Source organism: Panthera uncia (genome assembly GCF_023721935.1).
Source record: "Panthera uncia isolate 11264 chromosome B3 unlocalized genomic scaffold, Puncia_PCG_1.0 HiC_scaffold_1, whole genome shotgun sequence".
In the NCBI taxonomy this organism is placed as follows: Eukaryota; Metazoa; Chordata; class Mammalia; order Carnivora; family Felidae; genus Panthera; species Panthera uncia.
This window is the reverse complement of record NW_026057582.1, coordinates 125,700,141-125,725,872: the sequence shown is the minus strand read 5'-3', so window position 1 is coordinate 125,725,872 and position 25,732 is coordinate 125,700,141. Positions and strand designations below refer to the sequence as shown.

The 25,732-nt window shown below is 39.1% G+C and overlaps 1 protein-coding gene across 6 annotated transcripts in view; it reads left to right on the top strand.

The window, feature by feature from the left end:
• LRRC28 (leucine rich repeat containing 28) overlaps nucleotides 1-22,924 on the top strand; it is a 179,139-nt gene extending 156,215 nt beyond the window's left edge. For all 6 annotated transcript variants that reach the window (XM_049614028.1, XM_049614031.1, XM_049614032.1 and 3 more), the window contains 2 exons: nucleotides 1,763-1,922; nucleotides 22,612-22,924. In XM_049614028.1, coding sequence (XP_049469985.1) covers nucleotides 1,763-1,922; nucleotides 22,612-22,684 — 233 coding nt within the window. In that variant the 3' untranslated portion in view covers nucleotides 22,685-22,924. The remainder of the gene's footprint in view (nucleotides 1-1,762; nucleotides 1,923-22,611) is intronic.
• The last annotated feature ends 2,808 nt before the right edge of the window (nucleotides 22,925-25,732 follow it).

The window sequence follows — 25,732 nt, the reverse complement described above, 5'->3', positions numbered from 1 at the left end:
TTTTTTTTTATGGGTGGATCCAAATTTACTGTTTTAACCAGTTTTAAATGCCCAGTACAGTGACATGAAATACATTCACATTGTTGTGCAATGGGACTTTTTTTTAATTAAAAAAAAGTTGTAATTTTATCAATGGTGATCCCTTCAGTACCCCCTACTGACACAGGAGCATTTGCTAAAATATGGTCTTCAGTCATAAAGGACAGAGGTTAAAAGTTAAACTATGAGGTTTAGGGGCACCTGGGTGGCTCAGTTGGTTAAGCGGCCGACTTCGGCTCAGGTCATGATCTCACAGTTTGTGAGTTCGAGCCCCGCGTCGGGCTCTGTGCTGACAGCTCGGAGCCTGGGGCCTGCTTCAGATTCTGTGTCTCCCTCTTTCTCTGCCCCTCCCCCAGCTCACACTCTGTCTCTCTCTCTCTCAAAAATACATAAAGATTAAAGAAAATTTAATGTAAACCATGTGGTTTAAATGAAGGAAATTGGTATTTGGGAACATGTATCTGGTGGAAGTGAAAAGCCTGGCAGAGACACTTTTCTTTTGTGGGGGGAAAAAAAAAATGAAAGGTCTTATCCTCAAAGCAAAGTTGGGTACCTTCCAGCAGAGTGGGTTTTTGCCATGCAGTCTGCTTACATCTGAGAAATTATACACCTGAAGGGGAGGAAATATCAGGAATCTTTGGCACTACCACCACAGCATGTTAACTCTTGGTTTGGAAAGGATTTGGCGGTACATAGATTTCAGAGGTGTTGTGATGTGGGTCTCGGAGACGCTTTGAAAAAGCAGTAGGCCATGTTAAATAAGCTACATTTCAAGTTTTTTAAACTGCTAAATGTTTTGTCTTTGCTTCAAAAAAAAATCCATACGAAAGCATCTAACATCAGTCAGCCTTCTAGAAATGTCTAATACAAAGTTGAGTTGGTTTTTAATACTAGACAGAAAACTGATAATTATTCACCTATGGGTAAGTTCCATTTTTATAAATGGTTATTGGTAAGTCCAGATAGATCTAAAGGATGATAAGATCATTTGTATTTCCTTCCCAAAGACGAGTCTGTAATTTTTAGGTTTTGCCTCATTGTGACCACTTCTCTTTCTTCTGGATGTTTGCCATCGGTGGGAATCAGTGTGCACTTGTGCTCACGATTGTCTGAGCCACTGGGATGTTTTGCTTTCAACGTTGCTTTTGTATCACTCAGGCTCAGCCGAGAAGGAGGCCCCCTCTTTATTAATGACAGCTTTATTAATGAAACAGGGAAAAGCTTGGTTTCATTATTTTTCTTTCTTTGATTTGCTTCCCGCTTTCATTCCTTTCAGTAAATACAATTTAGCTTGAGTAGTGCTAAATGCCCAGTCGATTTTGGGAAGAACTTAATGGAAGTCAGTGTTAGTCTTTGGTGCCAGCCCTTTTTTCTTCTTGGTCTCTCACAGAACGTTTTGTAAACCCTCTCTGGGTAAATTAATGCCTTTTTTTTAATCTTTGTTCTTAAAGAATATTTGGTGTTATTCTTTCCTTGTATGTGCCTCAGGCCAGCTTTTGTTTGCTCTTAAAAGAGCAAATTTAGGCTTCCTCTTAGTATCAAAAAAAGTTAAAAAAATCTTTCATTTCCAAATAATGCAGTGCCTATCAGATAACAGTTATTTTCAACACGCAATACTTTTTAACTAACCAAGTGGACTGAGTAACAAAGAAACGTATTTCAAGCCCCGTGTAAGGAAATCTGATTTTTTTGTATTCATGCCTGATTTTCTCTTGTGTTCCAGATTTGAACTTTCTGTCTCCGATCTCGTTACCCAGAAGTCTCCTGGAGCTGCTGCACTGCCCCCTGGGACACTGTCACCGGTGTAGTGAGCCCATGTTTACAATTGTCTACCCCAAGCTCTTCCCCTTGAGAGAGACGCCGATGGCAGGCCTGCACCAGGGGTAATCATGCCTAAGTGGACACCAGGGCTTACACCTGGGAGAGGGGTGGAGGCCATGCAGGGAAGTATTGTTAAGTCAGCAGCTCTCAAGGTGCCCAGAGTGCTTCCTGAGATACAGCTGAAGGAAACAAAAGCACATTCTCAGCATCACAAGAAAACTGGACTTCCCTCTATTACTTTTTTGGCCGTGTACAGAAGAGTTTTGTTGCATATGTTCTTTAGAGTAGCTCATTCTTTGCCAGGAGCGTTTTCCTGCTATTCCGCTATTCACAATAGTCTTTAGGCAATAAGGAATGTCAGAACAAAATATTTGTTATATAATGGGACCAGCCCAGCCCTTCTATTTAATTGGCGTTGCTAACTGAAAGTACATGGCTGAACATTGTGTGTGTGCGTGTGTGTGTGTATGTGTTTCTGTTTTGAATTTCTAACACTTCCAAATGCCATTCTCTTGCCACTCTCTATTTATTGGCGCAGTGCCTTGAATTTGCTAAGAATGTTCACCAAGCAAAAACCCCTAAACTGGTGGTTTAAAAAAAGAAAACCAGACAATTAAAATTAGGACATCAAATGAAAAATCCCCCATTAACACAACCTTAGCATATAGATATTCTAAATTTAGGATTTTCTAAATTCACTTTTTTCAAAGTTAAAAAAAAAAGAGAAAGTACTAGAACGCCTCATTTATCCATCCAGTGGTATTTTGGGTTAGTAAGTTTTTCAGAGAACTTGTTACCCCCTATTGAGTGCCAAGAAGCATTTACTTTGTAAGCATTTCTGTAGAAAGAGAGCGAGCCTGGGCGGGGTGCTGAAACTCTCTGAGCCTCAGACTGGGGAGAGAACATCGTGCTGGGTGGGGCTATCATGAGGATGAGCAGATGATGAAGGTAAAGGCTCTTCAACAAGTGGTAGTTACCTTACCAGCGGTGTACCCACTCCCTCGCACAACTGCACTTCTCTTTCTCTTACCCCGAATAACCCTGTTTTGTTATACTTCTGGTTGCTGTTTCCACTTTCTGTATTTTTAACGTTTTTTGCTTCGTTGTGCCTGCCCACAAGAAGCCTTCCTCCAAACCTTTCTAAGTTTGCTACTTAAAATCCGAAGTGATCACATCACCAAATTTAGTGGGATTCCGTTTAGATTGGAGTTAAAAGGACTGAGTCAGAGTCTGCGTGTATTACTTCCTACACGAATAAAATTAACAAATGAAATAGACACAGTAGAGGAGAGCCATAGTTGCATAGGGGCAGGTGCCCAGGCCCTGACTCCAGCTCCTCCGCCCAGAGACCTTGAGCAGAGGACGTAAAATCTCTAAGCTTCAACTTTTCATTAATAAGATGAGCATAATATTAATATCTATTTAATAAGGTCATTGTGAGGATAAATGAGATCATTCATGGAAAGAGCCCAGGCATGTAATAAATACTAAGTAAATGGTAACTATTTTAATCTATTTTTTTTTAGCGCAGAGACTTGTAAAAATTTCTCGTATGTGTGTGTTTCTAGCAAATGCTTTTCATGTTAGTAAGATATCATCATAGGATAATCTTAACGAATTCATTAAACTATCATAAAATCCTTATGCATAGTACAGTGTTTTGTTGTTTTTTTTTTATAGAAGACATTTTCTTATTGAAAATATGAAAATGAAAACAATTCTGTATGGTCAGGATACCCTGTCAGTAGCTGATAAAATTCTGAATACCTTTTTCAAAAAGATAAACTTTCTTTTTATCATGGCAATTAATTTGTGAAAGTAAATTACATCCTTCAAAAGGAGACATTTTTTGTGTGTGTTATCTTTATAGGAGATTTGGGGAATTTATTCAGCATTTGAATGTTTTATTGACTGTTACTTATTTGTCTGCTACAACCTAGAATGTCAGTGTGAATAATCTTATATTGTTTCGGGACATAAAATATAATAGTATTAGTTTCATAAAATGAATATATCCAGTACATAGGACTTAAGCAGTGCCCGTTTGTTGAGCAAAGCCAGAAGTGCCTGTGTTTATAGCAAAGATGAAATGCCAAGACATAAACATGGCTTTCTGTGGTGAGTTAATGCTAGGGTTGAAATTGAGAGTTTGTGGCTTTCATTCGGTCCACCAGACTTTGCTCCTTCCCATGTTGCTATGGAGATTGTATTAAAAGCATTGACTTCAGTTTCTATCATAGTCTTTAAAGTACTTTCTTTTGTAACTGAAAACCAACTACTTGAATCTCAGTAGCTTACTGCTGAAAATAAAATCAATATTTTTAATATCATAAACTAACTCTACAAGGTCTTGATAATATTATTTTTAAGTTTTATAATATATTCAGTTCAGTTGGTTTTGCTTGTTGTAAATAATACATTGTATCAGCCAATACCTAAATCATTGTGGACATCTGGCATCATTTTAAAAGAACATATTGGATATTCTTCTAAAATACCAAGTCCCATACAAGTGTTAGTTTCAACCTAAATTTAATACAGAGTGAAGCAAAAAGAAATTATAGTATTTTTAATAAACAATAGATTCCCAAACCTTCAAATATCAATAAAACAGAAGAATGGCTAGCATATTCATGATTTTGAATCCTTATAGCACATTTTCTTTCCTAAAACTTACTGTTCACTTATTAAAATGGAGAACATCAGCATAGAGGGTTATTTATTATTACAACAACGTGTCTGGCTTTTCCCCATGCATGCGTGATTTATACAAGTTCTGTATTTTCCAATAGGAAATCATGTCACCCAAAGTTTTTCAGGGCTATATATTAATTTGCTAGGAATGCCACAACATTTAAAATGCCACAAAACCGGGTGACTTAAATAATAGGATATCCATTGTCTCACAGCTCTGGAGGCTGGAAGTCTGAAATCGGCATGTTGGCGGAGTCGTTCCTTGTGACGGCTGTGAGGGAAGGGTCTGTTCCAGGCGTCTCTCCTTGGCTTGGAGATAGATGGCTGTCTTCTCCCTGTGTCTTTACATCATCTTCTCTCTATGTCTGTCTCGCTCTGTGTCTAAACTTCCCCTTTTTGTAAGGACCCCAGTGATATTGCATTAGGGCCCACTCTGGTGGGCTTTAATCCTCCCTTAACTAATTATACCTGAAGTGATCCTGTTTCCAAATAATGTCACTGCATTACTCTGCTCAGGCTCCCATAACAAAATACCATAACTCACTGCCTTGAACAACAGAAATTTATTTCCTCACAGTTCTTAGGCTGGAAGTCTGAAATCAGGGTGCACATGGTCAGGTTGTAGGGGAGAGTTTTTTTCTTGGTTTGCAGATGGCCACTTTTTTGCTGCCTCACGTGGCAGAGAGCTTGTGAGCACATGCACACAGGCTCACTGGTGTCTCTTCTTTTTATAAGGGTGCTAATCCCATTATGAGTGCCCCATCCTCATGACCTCATCTAAACCTACTATCTCCAGAAGGGCCTAACTGCAAATACCCATCACATTAGAGGTCAGGGCTTCATCACATGAATTTGGGAGGACATACTTCAACCCATAACAGTCCGTTCCAAAAATTCATGTTCTTCTCACATGCAAAATAAATTCACCCTATCCCAACACCCCCCAAATCCTAACCCATTCCAACATCAACTTGTAAGTTAAAAAAAATCTCATCTTTTTTTTTAAATGTTTTATTTATTTTTGAGAGAGAGAGAGAGAGAGAAGTGGGGGAAGGGCAGAGAGAGGGAGATAGAGAATTCCAAGCAGGCTCTAAGCTGTCAGTGGCTCGATTCTACAAACCATGAGATCATGACCTGAGCCGAAGTTGGACACTTACTTGATTGTTCAGATGCCCCAGTTCAAAATCTCCTTTTAAATATCTAAATCAGGTAAGGATAAAACTTGGGTATAATTCTTCCCGGGGCAGGACTCCTCTCCAGTTATAAACCATATAAAAATATGTTTAATTATTAAAACATTAGTAGACCAGGAGCGCCTGGGTGGCTCAGTTGGTTGGGCATCCGACTTCAACTCAGGTCATGATCTTACAGTCTGTGAGTTTGAGCCCCGCATTGGGCTCTGTGCTGACAGCTTGGAGCCTGGAGCCTGGAGCCTTCTCTGAATTCTGTGTCTCCCTCTTTCACTGCCCCTCCCCACTCTCACTGTGTGTGTGTCCTCTCTCAAAAATAAAAACATAAAAGAAATTAAAAAAAAATTGTTAGACCAGTTATTTATTTTTATTTTGATGGGGGACAAAGTATGTCTATTCAATTCACACATGATCATAGAAGCAAAATTAGAAAACACAATTCTGGGGGCACTTGGGTGGCTCAGTCGGTTAAGCGTCCAACTTCGGCTCAGGTCATGATCTCGTGGTCCGTGAGCCCTGCGTCGGGCTCTGTGCTGACAGCTCGAGCCTGGAGCCTGTTTCGAATTCTGTGTCCCCCCCTCTCTCTCTGACCCTCCCCCGTTCATGTTCTGTCTCTCTCTCTTTCAAAAATAAATAAACGTTAAAAAATTTTTTTACAATTCTGCAAAAGGAGACTATCTCAAACAGAAGAACTTCAACCAGAAATGACCATTGGTAATAGGTTAAAGTAGAATCTCTCTAAATTGACTTTTTTTTAAAGTTTATTTATTTATTTTTGTGAGAGAGGGACAGAGAGAACATGTTCACACAAGCAGGGGAGAGACAGAGAGAAAGGAAGAAAGAGAGGATCCCAAGAAGGTTCTGCGTTGTCAGCACAGAGCCTGAGGCAGGGTTCGATCCCACAAACTGTGACATCATGACCTGAGCCAAAATCAAGAGTCAGATGCTTAACTGACTGAGTCACCCGGGCACCCCTCTCTAAATTGACTTCTCAACCAAGGATCCATTGAATCAGATTATTGGTGCTCTTTATATCCTTTTTTAAAAAATTGTATTAAGAACATTTAAACATGAGATCTACCTTCTTAACAAATTTTCAAGTGCATAGTACAATAATATTAACTACAGGCAGCACATTCAGCAGCAGCACTCTAGAATTTGTTCAGTTTGCATAACTGAAGCTGACAACAATTCCCGTTTCTTCCTCCCCTTCTCCAGCTTCTGGCAACCACCATTCTACTCTCTGCTTCTATGAGTTTACTTTTTTAGATACCTCGTGTAAGTGAAATCCTGTCCTCCTGGGGCTGGCTTATTTCACTTAGCATAATGCCTTCCAGGTTTGTTTGTGTCATTGCATATGCCAGGACATCCTTCTTTTTTTTAGTCTAAGTGATATTCCATCCTTATGGGACGCCTGGGTGGCACAGTCAGTTGAGCATCTGACTCTTGATCTCATGGTTCATGGGATCGAGCCCCACGTCGGGCTCTGCGCTGACAGCGCAGAACCTGCTTGTGATTCTCTCTCTCCCTCTCTCTCTCTGCCCTTCCCCGCTTGCGAATGTTCTCTCTCAAAATAAATAAATAAAATATTAAAAATAAATTACTTGAAAAAAATTCATCCCATATTTCTACCAGGTTGTCTTTATCTGCTCACCCATCAGCAGACATTAAGGTTGTTTTCAGATCTAGGATATTGTGAATAATGCCGTCATGAACATGGAGTGCAGGTATTTCCTTGAGACTCTGATTTCTTTTGGTTACATACTCAGAGTGGGATTTCTGGATCATATGACAGTTATATTTTAATTTTTTTGAGGAGCTGCCGTACTATTTTCCATAACAGCTGCAGCATTTTACCTTCCCACCAAAAGTATACAAGGATTCCCATTTCTCTGTATCTTTGCCAACACATTATTTTTTGTTTGGTTGTTTCATTTGTTGTTTTTACAATAGCGATCCTAATAGGTATGAGGTGATGCCTCACTGTGGTTTGATGTGTATTTCCTTGATGATTAATAATGTTGAGAACCTTTTCATGGGCCTGTTGGCCACTTGTATGTCTTTGGAGAGATGTCTGTGTAAGTCCTTTGCCCATTTCTAAATCAGATTATTTGTTTATTGCTATTGAGTTATAGGAATTCCTTATATATTTTGGATATTAACCCATCATCAAGTAGTGGGATTCTCAAATATTTTTTCCCCATTTTATAAGTTGCTTTTTCCTTTTGTTTCCTTCTGCTTTGCGGAAGCTTTTTAGTTTGAAGTAGTCCCACTCACCTGTTTTTGCTTTTGTTGCTGTGCTACTCGTGTCATGTTCAAGAATTCATTGTAGGGGTGCCTGGGTGGCTCAGTCAGTTTAGCCAACTCTTGGTTTCAGCTCAGGTCATGATCTCATGATTTTGTGAGTTTGAGCCTCACATTGGGCATTGTGCCGACAGCACAGAGCCTGCTTGGGATTTTCTCTCTCCCTCCCACTCTGCCCCTTCCCCATTCATGCTGTCTCTGTGTCTCTCAAAAATAAATGAATGAACTTTAAAAAAAAAAAAAAAAAAAAGAATTCATTGTCAAGACCAATGTTAATTAAGAAGCTTTCTCCCAATGTTTTCTTCTAGTTTTATAGTCTCAGGTCTTACATATAAGTCTTTAATCTATTTTGAGTTGATCTTTTTATATATGGTGTAAGATAAGCTTTCTACTCTCAGTTTCATTCCTTTTGCATGTGGATATCCAATATCCCAGCACCATTTTTTGAAGAGACTCTTTTTCCCATTGTATATTCTTGGCTTCCTTGTGGAAGATCAGTTAACAGTTTTGTGTGGGTCTGTTTCTAGGCCCTGTGTTCTGTTCCATTTGTCTGTGTACCTGTCTTTATGCCAATACCATACTGTTCTGATTACTGTAGCTTTGTAAAACATTTTGCAGTCAAGATAATGGGACGCCTCGAGCTTTGTTCTTTCTCAAGATTTGCTTGGCTCTGTGGGATGTTTTGTTGGCTCCAGGTGAGTTTTAGGAATTTTTTTTCTCTTCTTGTTAAAAATGCTATTGGAGTTAGTTCCAAATAGCTCAGAGTAACTCATCCACTCATTAATTAATGTGTCCAGTTAGCAGATATGCAGTGAGCATTCCCCACAAGCAGAGCACTGTGGGAGGTAATGACACCCTGGCTTCAGTCAGCTGCTTTCAAGCTCTGATGTAGAGTTTGGTTTTCTTCAGGAATTCTCCTTGGTCTTTTAGGCCAGAGCGATTACATGAGAGGCCAGATGTCCTGGTGACGGATGTGCCTCGGGATAGAGGCCTGTGAGAGGCGTGCGGAACTCATTGTCTTATGGCTTCTCTCATCTTTCAGGACAACTTAATACTCTCTTCTCCACTCACTGTAATTTCACTCACTGTAGTTTATCTCTAAATAATCTCTCCTAATTCTTATATGGTTAAATCACTTACGAAATGTTTCTCATTACCTTATCCTTGCTTTTTATGGCTATTACTTTCTTCTATGAAACCAGTTAACATCAGTAATACTGACATTATTTGCTTACTTGTATTTGGGATTTTTTTTTTTTTTCTTTTAGCCAAAGCCTATTCATTGACCGGCACCCTCTTTGCGCAGGTAAAATACTCTTCAACAAATTAAGTAAATTGTTCTTCACTGTTTTTTCCTACTCGTATCACTCAGTTATTGTGCGTTGACCTCTGCGATGTGCCAAACTCTGTATTAGGTACCGGGGATTCAGCCCTGACCACACCACCTGATAACTTCTTTTCCCATACATACATTTCACCCCTGACGTCCTAGGGGATGGACTGATCAAATAGAGAAACCAGTATGTCATATTTAAGCCTCTAGGTCTGCACGTAGGATCTTCCCATGAGAAACCGTCACCGTTAACATAAGTGGAACAAGCAGATACAATATGTTATGAGATAATTCTCCCTTAATTTGTGTATGGGTTTGGGATGTCATCTGATCAACTCCGTCTAATAAATATTGTTTTTCTTCTGGCTTGAATTTCTGTATGAGTCAAGGATATGCTTTTTGCTTTTTGTTTCTAGTCAGGAAACACGTTTGCAAAGAAGATACCATATTTCTTATGTTTTTTTGGGGACTCCAGAATGTGCCAACCACATTGTGATTTTTTTTTTAAGAATAGTGTATTTCTGTATTTTAAAACTAAGCTGAAATGCTCTTTCTCCTGTCTTGCCTATAAATAAGAGATTCTAAAGCAACAAATGTCATGTCTGATGTTCTTTGTAGAATGTACTAACCTCCTTTTCCTAACTATAGAGTTTATTGCTTAGCTCAGAATTTGTCCCTTAAAACTGTCACATCCCTGGTGCCACAGCTTAGGAATTTTAAAGGATCAAACCAGCACAAATCCATTCGTAAGGCAGTAGATTTGGTGTATTTGTAACAATTTAGATCATTAATGCAACAAGCAGATACAATATGTTGTTAGAATCTCCCACAAGTCATAAGTCCACACAGTTGGATTTTTTGTAGCACAACTATGGCACCTCCAGGTTACCCACCCCACCCTTGAGCATCATAAGGAGTTAATAATGATCAGTGGGCATTATGCTTCAGTAAGTAAAAAACAACAACAAAACAACAACAAAACACATTTTTATGGAGTTGGATTTTTTTGCTTAGAGCCTTTATTTTTAAAAATCCAGCGGCATGAAATGTACTGTTTCTATGAATGATTTTCATGTAGCATAATTATTTTTTTTTAAAGCCAGGAGAGTTAAGTTTAGTTAGCTGATCCTCAAAAATCCACTTATCATACTTAAGATCATTTTGTGTCTGAGTTTCATTTCAATTGTGATTTATACACATGTATACATGCTGGTGTGTGTGAAGCAAATTATCTGAAGTAGGATTCTAACCAACTTTAATTTTTTTTAGTTAAGGTAATACAAAGTATCCAATGACTTAAAATTTATATAGTTTCCTGAATTAAGAAAATCTCCAAAGTGATGCTTGCCTTTCATTTTCATATGAGTGTAATTTGCAAAGTAGAAGGTTTTGATTTTGATGGAGTCAAATTTATCCATTTTAATTTTATAGTTAGTGCTTTTTATGTCCTAAGAAATCTTTACCTACCCCAGGGTCATAAGGATGTTCTCTTTTCCATTGATCTGTGTCTGTCTCTCAGTCAATGCCAAACTGTGTTGATTCTGTAGTTATATATTAGCCCTTAATATCAGATAAAGTGATACTTCTTTATAAGTAGAAGTGATACTTCTACTTATTCTTTTTCAGATTTCTGTTAATTCTTCTAGGGCCTCTGCATTTCCATATAAATTTTAGAAGAAGCTTATCTTTGTCTCAAAAAAAAAAACAAAAAAAAAAAACAAAAAAAAACAACCCTTGTGCTGGATTTCGAAAAGAATTGCATTCAATCTATAGATCAACCTTGGAGAGAATTAACATCTTTGCGATGTTGAGTCTTCCGGTGTGTGAATATTGTGTCTTTCCATTTTTTTAAGTAGTCTTTTATTTCTTTCATCAATATTTAATAACTTGCAGCATAGAAGTCCTTAAATGTTTTGTTAAATTTATACCCAAGTGTCCCACTTTCTTTATGTGACTATAAATGATATTATACTTTTAAATTCCACTTTCCATGTGTTCATTGTTAGTATGTGGAAATGTGATTCATTTTTGTATTTCAGTCTTATGTGCCTGCAGCATTGCTGAACTTGCTTAAAGGTCTAGGAGTACATTTTGTAGATGCTTTGGTGTTTTCTATGTAGACAATCATGTCATCTAAAAGTAGAAATAGTTTTATTTCTCCACCTTCCATTCTCTATGCCTTTTATTTCTTTTTCTTGCCTTACTGCAGTGGTTAAAACTTCAAGTACTGTGTTGATTAAGGTGTTGAAAGTACACATCCCTTATAGAGTATGAAGTTAGCAGTAGGTTTTTGTAGATTCTAATTATCAGATTGAGAAAGATCCCCTCTATTCCTGTTTGCTGAGGCTTTTTATCATTAGTGGAGATTTTTCAAATGCTTTTTTCTGAGTCCATTGATATCATACAATTTTTTTTTTCATTCACCTGCTGACATGATCAATGAAATTGATTTTCAAATATTAAACCAACCTCACATACCCAGAATAACCCCCACCTGACAATGGTGTATAGCTCTTTTTATACTTTTCTGTATTAGTTTAATACTTTGTTGAAGATTTTTCTATCTGTATTCATGAGAGAGATGGTCTATCGTTTTCTGGTTTTAAACTCTCTGGCTTTAGAGTCAGAGTAATTACTGGCCTTATAAAATGAGTTGGGAAGTGTTCTTCCTTTTCTGTTTTTTCTGCAAGAGACTGTAAAAATTCCTCTTAGCTCTTCTTTAAATGTTTGATAGAATTCTCCAGTGAAATTGTCTGGACCTGGAGATTTCTTTTCTTTTTTTAATTACGAAGTCAATTTTTAATAATTATAGTACTTTTCAGGTTGGCTATTTCATCTTGGTTGAGTGTTGGTAGTTTGTAGTTTTCAAGGAATCCATCTACTCTCAGCTTACAAATTTATGACTATGAAATGGTTCATAATATTCTCATCTTTTTAATGGTTTCAGGATTTGTACTGATAACACCTGTTTCATTTCTTATATTAAGAGAGCCTTCTGTCTGTTTATCTTTGTTAGTCTTGCTATAGATGTGTCAATTTTATTGACCTTCTTAATCCTAGTGAAATTGTTGATTTCACTGATTTATTATTCCTTCATTCTGCTTGCTTTGGGTTTACTTTGCCTTTGGGGGATGGGATCTCAGATCATTGATTTGAGAACTTTCCTTTTTAACATAAGCATTACGTACCATACATTTCTCTCTCAGCACTGCTTTCCCATGCCTCAAAATTTTTGATATGTTGTCTTTTCATTTTCATTCAGTTCATGTAAGTTTCTATTTGAGATTGCCTCTTTAATCCATGGGAAAGTAGTCATTTGACCCGTAGGTCAAGGAAGGTCAAAGAACTGTGTTCTTTTATATCCACATTTGGAAATCTTCCTGTTGTCTTTCCGTTATGGATTTCTAATTTGATTCCATTTGGATAGAGAACATGCTCTGTGATTTTTACTTACTTTAGATTGTTCTTCATAAATTGTTCTTTTTTTAGGATTTTTATTTTATTTTTTTAATATGAAATTTATTGTCAAATTGGTTTCTATACAACACCCAGTGCTCATCCCAACAGGTGCCCTCCTCAATACCCATCACCCACCCTCCTCTCCCTCCCACCCCCCATCAACCCTCAGTTTATTCTCAGTTTTTAAGAGTCTCTTATGGTTTGGCTCCCTCCCTCTCTAACCTTTTTTTTTTCCCCTTCCCCTCCCCCATGGTTTTCTGTTAAGTTTCTCAGGATCCACATATGAGTGAAAACATATGGTATCTGTCTTTCTCTGTATGACTTATTTCACTTAGCATAACACTCTCCAGTTCCATCTACGTTGCTACAAAAGGCCACATTTCATTGTTTCTCATTGCCACGTAATATTCAATTGTGTACATAAACCACAATTTCTTCATTCATCAGTTGATGGACATTTAGGCTCTTTCCATAATTTGGCTATTGTTGAAAGTGCTGCTGTAAACATTGGGGTACAAGTGCCCCTACGCATCAGCACTCCTGTATCCCTTGGGGAAATTCCTAGCAGTGCTATTACTGGGTCATAGGGTAGATCTATTTTTAATTTTTTGAGGAACCTCCACACTGTTTTCCAGAGCGGCTGCACCAGTTTGCATTCCCACCAACAGTGCAAGAGGGTTCCCGTTTCTCCACATCCTCACCAGCATCTATAGTCTCCTGATTTGTTCATTTTAGCCACTCTGACTGGCGTGAGGTGATATCTCAATGTGGTTTTGATTTGTATTTCCCTGATGAGGAGTGACGTTGAGCATCTTTTCATGTGCCTGTTGGCCATCTGGATGTCTTCTTTAGACAAGTGTCTATTCATGTTTTCTGCCCATTTCTTCACTGGATTATTTGTTTTTTGGGTGTGGAGTTTGGCGAGTTCTTTATAGAATTTGGATACTAGCCCTTTGTCCGATATATCATTTGCAAATATCTTTTCCCATTCCGTCGGTTGCCTTTTAGTTTTGTTGATTGTTTCCTTTGCAGTGCAGAAGCTTTTTATCTTCATGAGGTCCCAATAGTTCATTTTTGCTTTTAATTCCCTTGCCTTTGGAGATGTGTCAAGTAAGAAATTGCTGCGGCTGAGGTCAGAGAGGTTTTTTCCTTCTTTCTCCTCTAGGGTTTTGATGGTTTCCTGTCTCGCATTCAGGTCCTTTTTCCATTTTGAGTTTATTTTTATGAATGGTGTAAGAAAGAGGTCTAGTTTCATTCTTCTACATGTTGCTGTCCAGTTCTCCCTGAACCATTTGTTAAAAAGACTGTCTTTTTTCCATTGGATACTCTTTCCTGCTTTGTCAAAGATTAATTAGTTGGTCATACTTTTGTGGGTCCAATTCTGGAGCCTCTATTCTATTCCATTGGTCTATGTGTCTGTTTTTGTGCCAATACCATGCTGTCTTGATGACTGCAGCTTTGTAGTAGAGGCTAAAGTCTGGGATTGTGATGCCTCCCGCTTTGGTCTTCTTCTTCTTCAATATTACTTTGGCTATTCAGGGTCTTTTGTGGTTCCATACAAATTTTAGGATTGCTTGTTCTAGCTTTGAGAAGAATGCTGGTGCAATTTTGATTGGGGTTGCATTGAATGTGTAGATAGCTTTGGGTAGTATTGACATTTTAACAATATTTATTCTTCCAATCCATGAGCACAGAATGTTTTTCCATTTCTTTATATCTTCCTCAATAAATTGTTCTTCATTCTATGACTTCCTGATGGAAGCTCAGGTTATTGATTTTAGAGCTTTCTTCTTTTCTAATACATGTGTTTAGTGTGCTGTGAACTTCCCTTTAATACTGCTTCTGCTGCTTCCCACAATTTTTTGATAAGTTGTATTTCATTTTCACTCAGTTCAAAACATTTTTTTAGGTTTATTTATTTTGAGAGAGAGCGCACGTGAGCAACCAGAGGAGGGGCAGAGAGAGGGAGAGAGAATTCTGACATGGGTCTCAAACCCACAAGCCATAACCTGAGCCAAAATCAAGTCACACGTTTAACCTACTGAGCCACCCATGCTCCCCCACTACAAAATATTTTAATTTCTTTAGAGACCTGTTCTTCCACCCATGTATTATTTAGAATTTAATTTTTAAAATTTCAAATATTTGGGGATTTTCCATCTGTCTTTCTGTTACTGATTTCTAGTTTAATTTCCAGTTGTGGTCTGAGACCAAAGTTTGTTTGATTTCTCTTCCTTTAAATTTTTTTATGGTGCAGTTTTATGTCCTAGAATGTGGTTTGTCTTGAATAATATTACACATGAGCTTGAGATGAGTGTGTATGAATGTGTATTTTTCTGTTGTTGGATGGAGTATCAGTAAGTGTCAATTAGGTCCAGTTGATTAATGATAACTAACAACTGTATTCTCTCTGATGTTCTGTTTTCTGGATCTATCAACTACTTAAAGAGCTCTAATAGTGGATTTGTCTGTTTCTTACACTTCTATCATTTTGTGCCTTACATGTTTTGATGGTCTGTTATTAGGTTCATACACATTTTACATTGTTATGTCTTTTTGGAGAATTAACACCTGTATCATGATGTCATGCCCCTCCTTATGTCTGACACTTTTCTTTGTCCTGAATTGAAGTCCACGTCATCTGAAATTGATATAGGTATTAACATGTTCTATCTTTTCCCATCCCTTTACCCTTAACCTGTCTGCTTCTGTATGTTTAAAGTGGGTTTTTTGTACACAATATATATTTGGGCCTAGTTTTTTCATCTGCTTATAGAGTCTCTTTTAATTGGTATATTTAGGTGATTTAAATTTAAAGTGACTATTGATTTAGTTAGATTAATATCTACTGTGTCTATAATTATTTTCTATTTTTTACATTCTTATTTCTTTTCCTCCCTCTTTTTCTTCCTGCTCTGGTTTTAACTGAGCATTTTACATGATTCTATTTTATCTCCTCTATTAGCATACCCATTATAGTCCTTTTTCAAAATGTGTAATGGTTTCCTTAGAGTTTACAATATGTATTTTTTTCACTAATTTAAGTCCATCTTCAAATGACTCTATATTACTCAATGTGTAATAAAGGTGTCTTGTGACTGAATATCCCACATTCCTCCCTGTCATCCCTTACAGAATTGCTGCCCTTCGTGTCAACATCCATCTGTTGTAGTCACACACTACATTGCTACCCTCATTACTTTAAGCAAGTTATACTTTAGTTCAATTGAAAATTAGAAAACTATTTTACTTTACCTTTATTCATGCCTTCTCCAGCAGCCTTCCTGTTTTTATTTAGATCTGAGTTCTGTTGTTTTCCTCCTGGCAATGAATTTTCCTCAGTTATCAGTTTGTCTGAAAAAATCTTTATTCTCCTTTACTTTTGAAGGATAATTTTACTGGGTATAGAATTCTAAGTCAGTGATTTTTTTTTTTTCTTTGAGCACACTAAATATTTTCCTCCGCTCTTTTCTTGCTTGCATGCTTTCTAATATGTCCACTGTAGTTCATATGCTTGTTCTTCTGTAGGTAAGAGTGTTTTCCCACTCTGGCTCTTTTGAAAATTTTCTTATTCTTTTTTTCTAGTTTGAGTATGATATGCCTGTGTGTCTTTTGGGGGTTGTTTTGTTCTGTTTTTGATATTTATCCTGCTTGGTGCTCTTACACTACTGGATCTGTTACTAATTTTGTAAACTTCTTAACCATTATCACTTCAAATATTTCTTTACCTTTCTCTCCTTCTCCTTCTGGTATTCTAATTATGCATATGTTGCACCTTTAGAAATTGTCCCACAGATCTTAGATTTTCTTTTCTATTTTTTAAAATTCTCTGTCTGAAAATTCCAACATCTTTGTCATATCTGGCTCTGGTTCTGACGTTCTGTTTGTCTCTTCAACATGTGCTTTTTCTTGCCTTATGTCTTCTAATTTTTTGTCAGACATATTGTATTTGGTAAAAAAGAACTGAGGTAAGTAGGCATTTAGCGTGAGATTTTGTGTTAATCTGGCTGGGAGTTGGGCTGTGTCTAATATTTGCTATGGTTGTAGGCGTCAGAGGCTTCAAATTCAAATTCATAGTTTCCTTGTTTTAGTCTCCTAAGTTGACATTGGACTTCCCTGTGTACTCTTAAAGAGAGTCAGCATCTTGCAGCTGTTTTATCTGTAATCCACTGTTCTTTTTAATTTTTTTTTAAATTTATTTGAGAGAGCGAGTATGATTCAGGGAGAGGGGCAGAGGGAGAGAGCAAGAATCTCAAGCAGGCTCCACACTGAGCATGGAGCTCAGCTCTGACACAGGGCTCAATCCCATGACCCTGGGATCATGACCTGAGCTGAAGTCAAGAGTCAGATGCTCAACCAACTAAACCACCCAGGGCCCCTATTCTTATGCTGGAAACCAGTTACTCTGGTGGTATGGTGTGAGAGAGGAACGTGTTCTGAAGTTTTATGATTATATCTAAGTATTATAGTGGGCCTGTGTTTCTAGGCTATGACTTTAACAAGTTTTTCTTATGTCTCATAGCTTGTTTTTTCCACTGAGGTGGTATGGGAAGGCTAGAGGGGGCTGGAATGGCAACAGTGCCCTTCCCAAGCTAGGATAAGGTTCTGGTAAACTCTTTTCCTCTGGAAAGCAGTCCTTTCTTCTGGACGATGTTCTGGGTGTGACACATGAAAACTACTTCTTTCCTGCTCTTGACTGAGTTACAAGGGGATTTTTTTTTAATTTTTACTATGACAGCCTATAGGATTTCTGTAGGTAAAACCCAAGAATATGTGTGACAATCCTAAGACTGCGGCCCCAGCATTATATGATTCTCAGGCTAGCCTGCGCTCAGCCTCCAGAAGTTCTAATGTCTTCTGTCCAGGCGAGCAAATCCCAGGTGTGACTCTCCAGATTCATCCATCTCTCCAGACTCTGAGGTTGCTCTTTACCCTACACCCTCAGTCCCCTGGTGGCCGGAAGAAAAGTTGTTGGTTTTCAGTTTATTCAGCTTGTTCTTGTATGCCTAGGAGTGATGACTTCTAGGCTACTTACCAGAGATGAAACTACATGTGTCCTCTGTACATTACAGTTATTTTCAAATTTGTTGAGGTGTGTTTTATAGTGAAGGATACTGTCTATCCACGGACATTTGGTGGTGGAAGGGGAGAGTATTCTGTTTTTGGGTGGAATGTTCTACATACCTCAATTAGATTCTTTGGTCAATTGAGTTATTTGGTTTTTCTGTACTTTTGCTGATTGTCTGCCTAGTAGCTCTGTCATTTGCTGAAAGCAAGATGGTGAAGTATCCCCTCTAATTGTGGATTTGTCTATTTCTCCTTTCAATGCTGTTATTTTTAAGACTAATGAGATGATTCACATATCATACAATTCGCCTGTTTAAAGTGTACAATTCAGTGTGGATTTTACTATATTCATGGATATGTGCAGCTAGCACCACAGTCAGTTTTAGAACATTTTTCTTATCCTACAAGAAACCTTGTACCTTTCGGCTGTCACCTCTGTACTCCCCCATACCCAGCGTGAAGCAACCACTTACTTTCTTCCTCTGTAGATTTCTCTGCCCCAGTTCTTTGGCTAGGGGGAACAAGCTTTTCTTGGCAATTTTTTTTTTTAACACCGATGCCTGTTGGTGGTTCTGGGTTTCTACGAGCATCCTATTTAGCTATATGGGAAGCAGTAAGAAAACCTAGGAAACCCACTGCTGCCATGTTGCCCCTCAAGTCCCAAGGTCCATAGACTGTCTACCTTCAGTCTATCTTTTAGAGTCTTCCTATGCTTGTTTGTTGTGTTATGGACAGTTTGTTGTGCTTTAATTGTAAGAGGATGGATCTAGAAGGACTGGACTGTTCTATCTTGGCAGAACCAAAAGTCCCCAACCAAATATATTTTGTCACTAAAATCCAAAGGGACCCACAGGGAGTATCTATTACTTCATAGTGTAGTTCCAGATGTAAGTCTTCTGAAACTTTACCAATGCAGTAGACACCTGACCTCCTGGAGAATTTCTGTCTCACCTCTAGTACATGTGTCATATTAAGTATCACGTGTGCTTGCTACTTCCAGTTTGTATTCTCCTCATCAATACAAACTGTAATGTCTTGGTTTAAGGAATGCCTTCTGGCGCTCCCACAGGTTTTCAGGAGGTGGCTGAGCAAGGGGCACCACATGGGATCCACTTTAGAGTTCCCGTTTCTCTAAACCTACGATCTCTTCCCTCCAGACTGTGCAGTGGGTTTCCACCCTGTCTCCTTGACTATAGGCATTACTGACTCAGAACTTCTTTTTTTTTTTTTTAAGGTTTATTTATTTTTGAGAGAGAGTGTGAGCATGAGCTGGGGAGGGGCAGAGAGAGATGGAGAGAGAGAATCAGAAGCAGGCTCCACCCTGTCAGTGTGGAGCCAATGCAGAGCTCGAACCCATGAACCGCGACACCATGACCTGAGCCGAAATCAAGTAGTGACTCAGAACTTTTGTCACCCATTACAGGGGCTCAGGCTAACACGTTAAATCCTGAGGCATATGTGAACACCCTCATTGGCCTGACCCAAGCTTAGATTTAGTCCTGCTGGCTGATTTACTTAGAATCCATTTACATGCTTGCTGTCCAGGTTCCTGCTCATAAACTTTGGCAAGATCCTGCAACTTCTTCATGTATGTTCTCTTTCCCAGTAGCAGGCCTTGCAATTAATTTTCCGGATCGTGCTGGGATTTGACACCCTTATGGCCCTAAAGACAGTGACCATTGTTGGTAGTGGGTCCTGAAGAGAATAGGTACTTCCTTTTTAGGTAACTACCCCAGATGAAGTGAGTGCCATATTTTTTATGAAAGGAAATGCTCATTGTCTTAGAAGGTAAAAAAGGCTGTTTCTGATGTGAAGAAATGTTTGGAGATATCAGAGATTCAAGGTTCTTAGCTTTGTGTCTCTACAGAGGTTTCCATTTCAAGTGTCAGGGTCCTACCCCTTCCCAGCCAGTACCTTTACCTTAAGAGACTCCACATAAATGTACTTGTACCTGGCATGTGACTTTGCAACCTGTACATTCAGGCTTCAGACGTGCCCCTCCTATAGTTTCATGGAATAAGAACTCCTTTAGGACCACTGCAGAAATGTAGATTCTCCCCCTATGCCTTCAGTGGAGACTTCAAGGCATGAAGCTTAATTGGGGGTAGGAATGGAGATGAGGGCCCGTGAGTGATAATCTCTTTAGCAGTCGGAAGAAGCCATCTTGCTCCACAATCTCTGAATTCACTGTGATGCCATAGCAATCAAGGGCCTCAGCCATTGACTTCCCAGTGCCTTACCCTCCCTTGGCAGTCTGTTTAAGTGATACTTTGAGTACTCATGATGTCAAACCATACTGCACTTTAGCAGTACCCCATTTTTCCCTAGCAAGAACGCCCTACATGCACTTACCAACTCAATTCCAGAATTCCACCTGGATGGACTATATCCTTACACCCCTCCTTGTAACACTTACTAAATCGGTTGGGGAACTGGCTAGAACACACACATTAGCTGGGATTTTGGAGAGAAGTGAATGGAGAAGGCCTATTTGCAGGAGCTGAAGCAGGGTTCAGAGCACCCAGAAGGATGATAAAGCACCTGGAAACTTAGAACAGTAGGAAGCTTTGCCATCTTATCCTTCGGCCTGAAGGACTAGGGGATCTAGAGGCTGCTGAGAACCGAAGCCAACAGAGGGGCTGCCCAATAGAAGCTCTAGTCAGAGAGGTAGATGGAGTGGGGTACAAATACCCAACCTTTCCACAAAAGCAAAAAGGTAACTGGCAAAAATGGTCACAATCAAAATTTTCAGAACTCTGGAAATTAACAAAAGGCTTACATCTGATGATTATTTACTTAAGAAAAGCAACTGATGCTCAGTAAGAACATAGACCTTTGCAATATAATAACCCATCATAACCCTATCTTGTAATTTATAACCTTGAAAATCAAGAATCTGCAATCATAGGTAAAACCAGCATTCTAGCAGCAACTGGAAAGGGGTACAAGGAGCTTCTTCAAAGGTCCAATGCCAGAGCATTGTCACTGTCCTACTTGGTGGTTCACTGATAGACCCCACTTGCCAGGCTATCTTTATTTGATCTCAGAGCCCACCAATGCAAAAAGCCTCTTCTCTGAGAGTGTTTATCAAAAGCTGTCAAACCAATTACAGGCAACTGCTTAACCGTCACAGCTGCCTGAGGCAGTATGGGGCCAATGATAGACTAACCACAAAGTGAAAAAGGGAAGTCGAGGGAATAAGGTTTCTGTGGGGGCTTTATTTAAAAAGCACTAACAAATTCCTGGAAGTCTGTATGGCCACATGCATGCATAGGGTTGTGAACATGCTCAGGAAAGACCCAGGAAGGCCCTGAGCTCTCCCCTCTGGCTGATTTTGAGGCTCCTTGCAAGCAGGAAGTGAAAGCTGAGGCAGAGTTGGTGCTACCCGGCAGAGTGTTGAAGTGTTACCGGAGCCATACAAGAAGGGGAGCTCTATCCTCCCATCAGCCAAACCTAGCTGGCAGCCAGTTGGTAAGGGAATCCAGGATTGATCCAGAAATATAAGACAAAAGAATCTACAGAGGTGGGTCTAGCTTTGCCTTGGAGGCATTAATCAATGAAGATGAAATGGTAGCAAAGCTTCTTTTGGAAGACTGTCAGAGCCCAGGGGAAAATGAATCAAAAACCCACAGAGAAACAAAATGACCCGTGGTTGCCAGAGACTTGGTGGGGAGCAGGTTGAGGAGGGGGGTGGCTCTCAGCTGCAAATGAAGACAAGGAATTTCCGGAGATAAATATATCTTGATTTTGGTGTTAGTTAACTAATTGTTTAGTTTTCAAATCTCATTCAACTGTATACTTAAAACAGGTAAATTTTATTATATGTTTGTTAATATACCTCAATTAACTGGGCTTTTAAAAAGAAGTAAAGAAAGAAATATTCAACTGCCCTAAATCCTCCTGCTGTGCCTCCACTGGCCTAATCTAGTCAAAAACTAGCCATCAGGCAGCTTTGGTGACAAGGTCTGGAGATATGACCTTCGTGGGCTACAGAGAAAGGCAAAGCCTGGATTAAAGGGTAGAGACCCAGAAGACAGTCAACACAGGGGATCCTGTGGAAACAACAGTAAATTATTCTCTCCTCACAGGAGGATAGCACTTCTGGTGGGAAAAGCAGGCCTCTCATAGCTGGAGAGGTCCAGAGTGGGTCAGAGGGCTCGTGAGTCCGTGTGGAAAGGTGCCGATGGGAGTTTGAGATGGGATTCCTCTGCTTTGTGGGAAGAAGACCCCCAAACTCTCTTACTCAGATTCTGAAATTACCTCTACAAACAATCTGTGTGAATATTTGTGGGATAAAGTCCTTAAAATCACATTCTTACAAGTTCTTCAATATTAAGCGTTCTAGCTAAATTTGGCGATGTTTTCTGTTACGTGATTTTTAATAACGCATTTCAAATTCTGTTACTGTTTTGTTGGCCCTCAGAAGCGGAATTCAGACCGTAACATGGAAAAAGCTTCTTTTCCCTCAGCTGCTAAGTTGGGGGATATTATGTCATTCGAAATCTGGTAAAAGAATGAGCACGCGCATACCTCACCTGATTCCAGTGCTCAGTTTTAAAAGGAAATTTACATTTCTGTTGTGTACTTTTGGGGGGCCGTGCCTAATCCTTTACTTTAACCAAGAAAAAGACTGCCTCTCATGGAAAGAATCCTGAGACTTTCATCTGGAACTCACTGTGTTCTCTCCCTTTTTTCCCCTTCCAGGAGGACAACAGTTAGTTTTGTGGCTTACTGCTGCTCCGCCCAGTGTCTGCAGACATTTGACCTACTGAGTTGATAAACACTCGAGAGCCTCAGGAGTTTTGCCAGCTTGACACTGCAGTTGCCTGTGTATCGCACACTGTTTGTATGGCAGAGGGACGGGACGGTCCAGCCTGGCGGAACAGGCCCTTACATCCTGTCCTGTCAAATGCGAGGGACTGCAAGAACTCTCTGGAAATGTCCCGATTGAGCTCAGAGCTGAAATGCCTTCACCCTTCCCCCACCCCAAGTTGGAATAGATCCTCCCCCAAATTAAGGACCCCTTGTCTTCTGTGTTTTTCTTTTTATGTGAGTATGTCTCATAAGCAAACTATGTAGTGTGATGTGCCTCCCCAAATCCTCAAAGCAAGTTTCAGTTCCCTGAAGAACTCTCTGATTTGATAATACAGCCAAATTAACTTTTGAACACATATACCTTCAAGGATACTTTTAATCTCCTCTCTTTCTTTACCCAGAGGATTATTTCCCCACAGATTATTCTCCCAGGTCTTTACCGGAGTCCAGCAAACTCCAATGGCCTCCAGAATATTGAATATCGGGCGGCGGAGGGGGTGGGGGGTGGGGGAGACTGGGGAGGCTGGGGGTGGAGGGGGAAGTGCCTGAGTTGGCAGCGAAGTTTAGACTCCAGTGAAGGCCCTGCCAGGGTCCCAGCATACACCCTCTGGAAAGTTACAACCCTGTTTATAAGTCTTGCAACACATTAAGAGACTTTTGTGAGGGTTTTTAAACCTAAAAATGTACATCATAAATGAAATACCCTCATATTTTGAAAGACTATTTAGAGAAAAATGATTTTTGAAATTTTTTATTTCCTAACAAGTTTTTTGGTTTTTTGTTTTTTTTTAATATGAGAAGAGTCTGAGGAATAATTGAGGCTTCAAAAGATGTTCTCTTCTTTCTAGACGTAAACATTTCCTGGCTAATGAGAAAGGGGGGGATAAAACACATCAAAATAGGTCCTCCACGGTTACTTGTTAGATGGGTTTAGGATTAAATTTATATTGACTTTGAAATACTTTCGTTACATGTGGAAAATTCCTACTCCCGGTTTTTAGCAAAGTGATTCTAAGCACAACCTGTTCACATTTGTTTAAGTACCTGGTGCATTAGATTATCTTCATTTTGACCCTAGATTTCTTCTGTACTTAACAGGCTATTGTCCAGATACCACTGAGAAAATACAGGAAAAGCAAGTCCAAATTCAGCCTTGGACTTTTAAAAAAAAGACCATACATGGCAAGTCTGTGAGATTATATTCTGACAGAAGAAATGCTCTTAATGGAGGAGCCACATACTTGCTCTTCCTTTGAAAGGATAGCATTTTTATGTTGCTTTGCTGCCAGATGTTCATCTGGTTGCTGCGAAGCGATTCTTTTTTAATTTTAATTATACAGAGTCTTCTCTAACACAGAACTAAAAGGGGAACAACCAAGATTTCCTTGGTAGGAAAATTATTTTCAAAAAATTTCAGACTTGTCAAAAACTTGGTTTTTGGAATCTTATTAGCTGCCCTAAATCTGTAATGCTAGGCTCTAACAGTGCTAAAAATCCTACACGGTTCCTGACGAATGTGTGATCTTTTCACAGTCACACCACCTGCTGCCCGGAAAGCAGACTATCCACGTAGAATGGTGAAGACAGAACATTCCCGTGCGTTCCAACTGCATTTCCACTGTTCCTACTTCCTCTTGTCCCTTTCATAAGTTGGCCTGTTCAGCCTTCACATTTCAAAGGCTTTTAGTATAATAGGAACTGAAGATCTGTATCAAAATATAACACTTCTTTCATCCTCTGGAATAATTGAAGCTTTAGCGTAACCCCTACATGTACATAAGTTGGCAGCTAAAAAATGTGGCATGAAACTTCACAAATGTGATTCAGGCCTAAGTGGCTGCTGCCTCTATCATGTAAGCGACGGTAAATACATTGCAGCATCTTTCGGTGTCACCCTCTATAATCCTGTGTCTTCAAATGGAGCCGGGAAATGTGCTAACCTGATATTCAGGATTCTTGTTGAGTTAAGGATATGTAATACCTTTGTCTTAAGTTGTTTGAAATTTGACAAAGACACTTACAATCCAAGCCTCCTCTCTGTTGCCATTGTGAACGGTGTGCTTTCAATAGCAGCGGTAGGCTAGGCAGACAACCTTCTAGGGCAGTCTCAATCTTAATCCCCGGTGCAGCACCTAGTTTAATTGATGAGCAATGGAATTTACAATCTGGCCTCCATGGTGCTTTTCATCATGAAAATTTTTGTGCCGGATTCACTGATGTCATTCTTAACCCTTTGATACTATAAAGGAATGTTGCAGACTGGAGAAAATTTGCCCATATGCTATGTATTTGAATTGAGTCCAGAGCTTTGCAGAAAATTCTACGGTTATTCTGCAGTATATGTGTTTTCTTAAGCAATAGTTATACTAGGTAGATACTTGATACAATTATAATAATGCAAAAAAGAAAAGTGACTTACTTGAAAAATGCAGTCTGTTCAGGGAAGTTTACCTCAGCAATCTGATATGTGGTTAATGGTAAATTTTTAAATCTAGGGTACCCTGTTGGGCAGAGGCCTTCTTATGACCTAGTGCAAAGGGAGTCCATTTTAAGTGGCTTATCCTATCAGTGTTCTTCAAAATGCCTAATTGTGACCATACCAAAATCCTTGCTTATATAACGTTGCACAGACAAAATATTGCATCTTCAGTGAATAAAATCTATATTTTGAGCACATTTTAAAACTTTCAAAAATGATCAGTACACAAAAGAGCCCTGGCTGCTGGAGGATGCACTCCGATGAACAGAGAAGAAAGATTACCTCTTTTGTTACCAAGCCAGAAAAGTGAGGTATACATTAAATATCTTGGTCCACGCACTTCACGATCACTAAAACCTTTCACAACTGACTTGTCTCACTAGTTCAGTGTACATCTCACTTCTCTTCCATATTTAACAGAACAGATTACAATTGTTTACAGTTACGAAAAAGCCTTCAGCATCACTTGGCTTACTGAGGCATTGCACATAGCTTTCCCTGAAATATATACCTATTGAATAATCTCTGGGA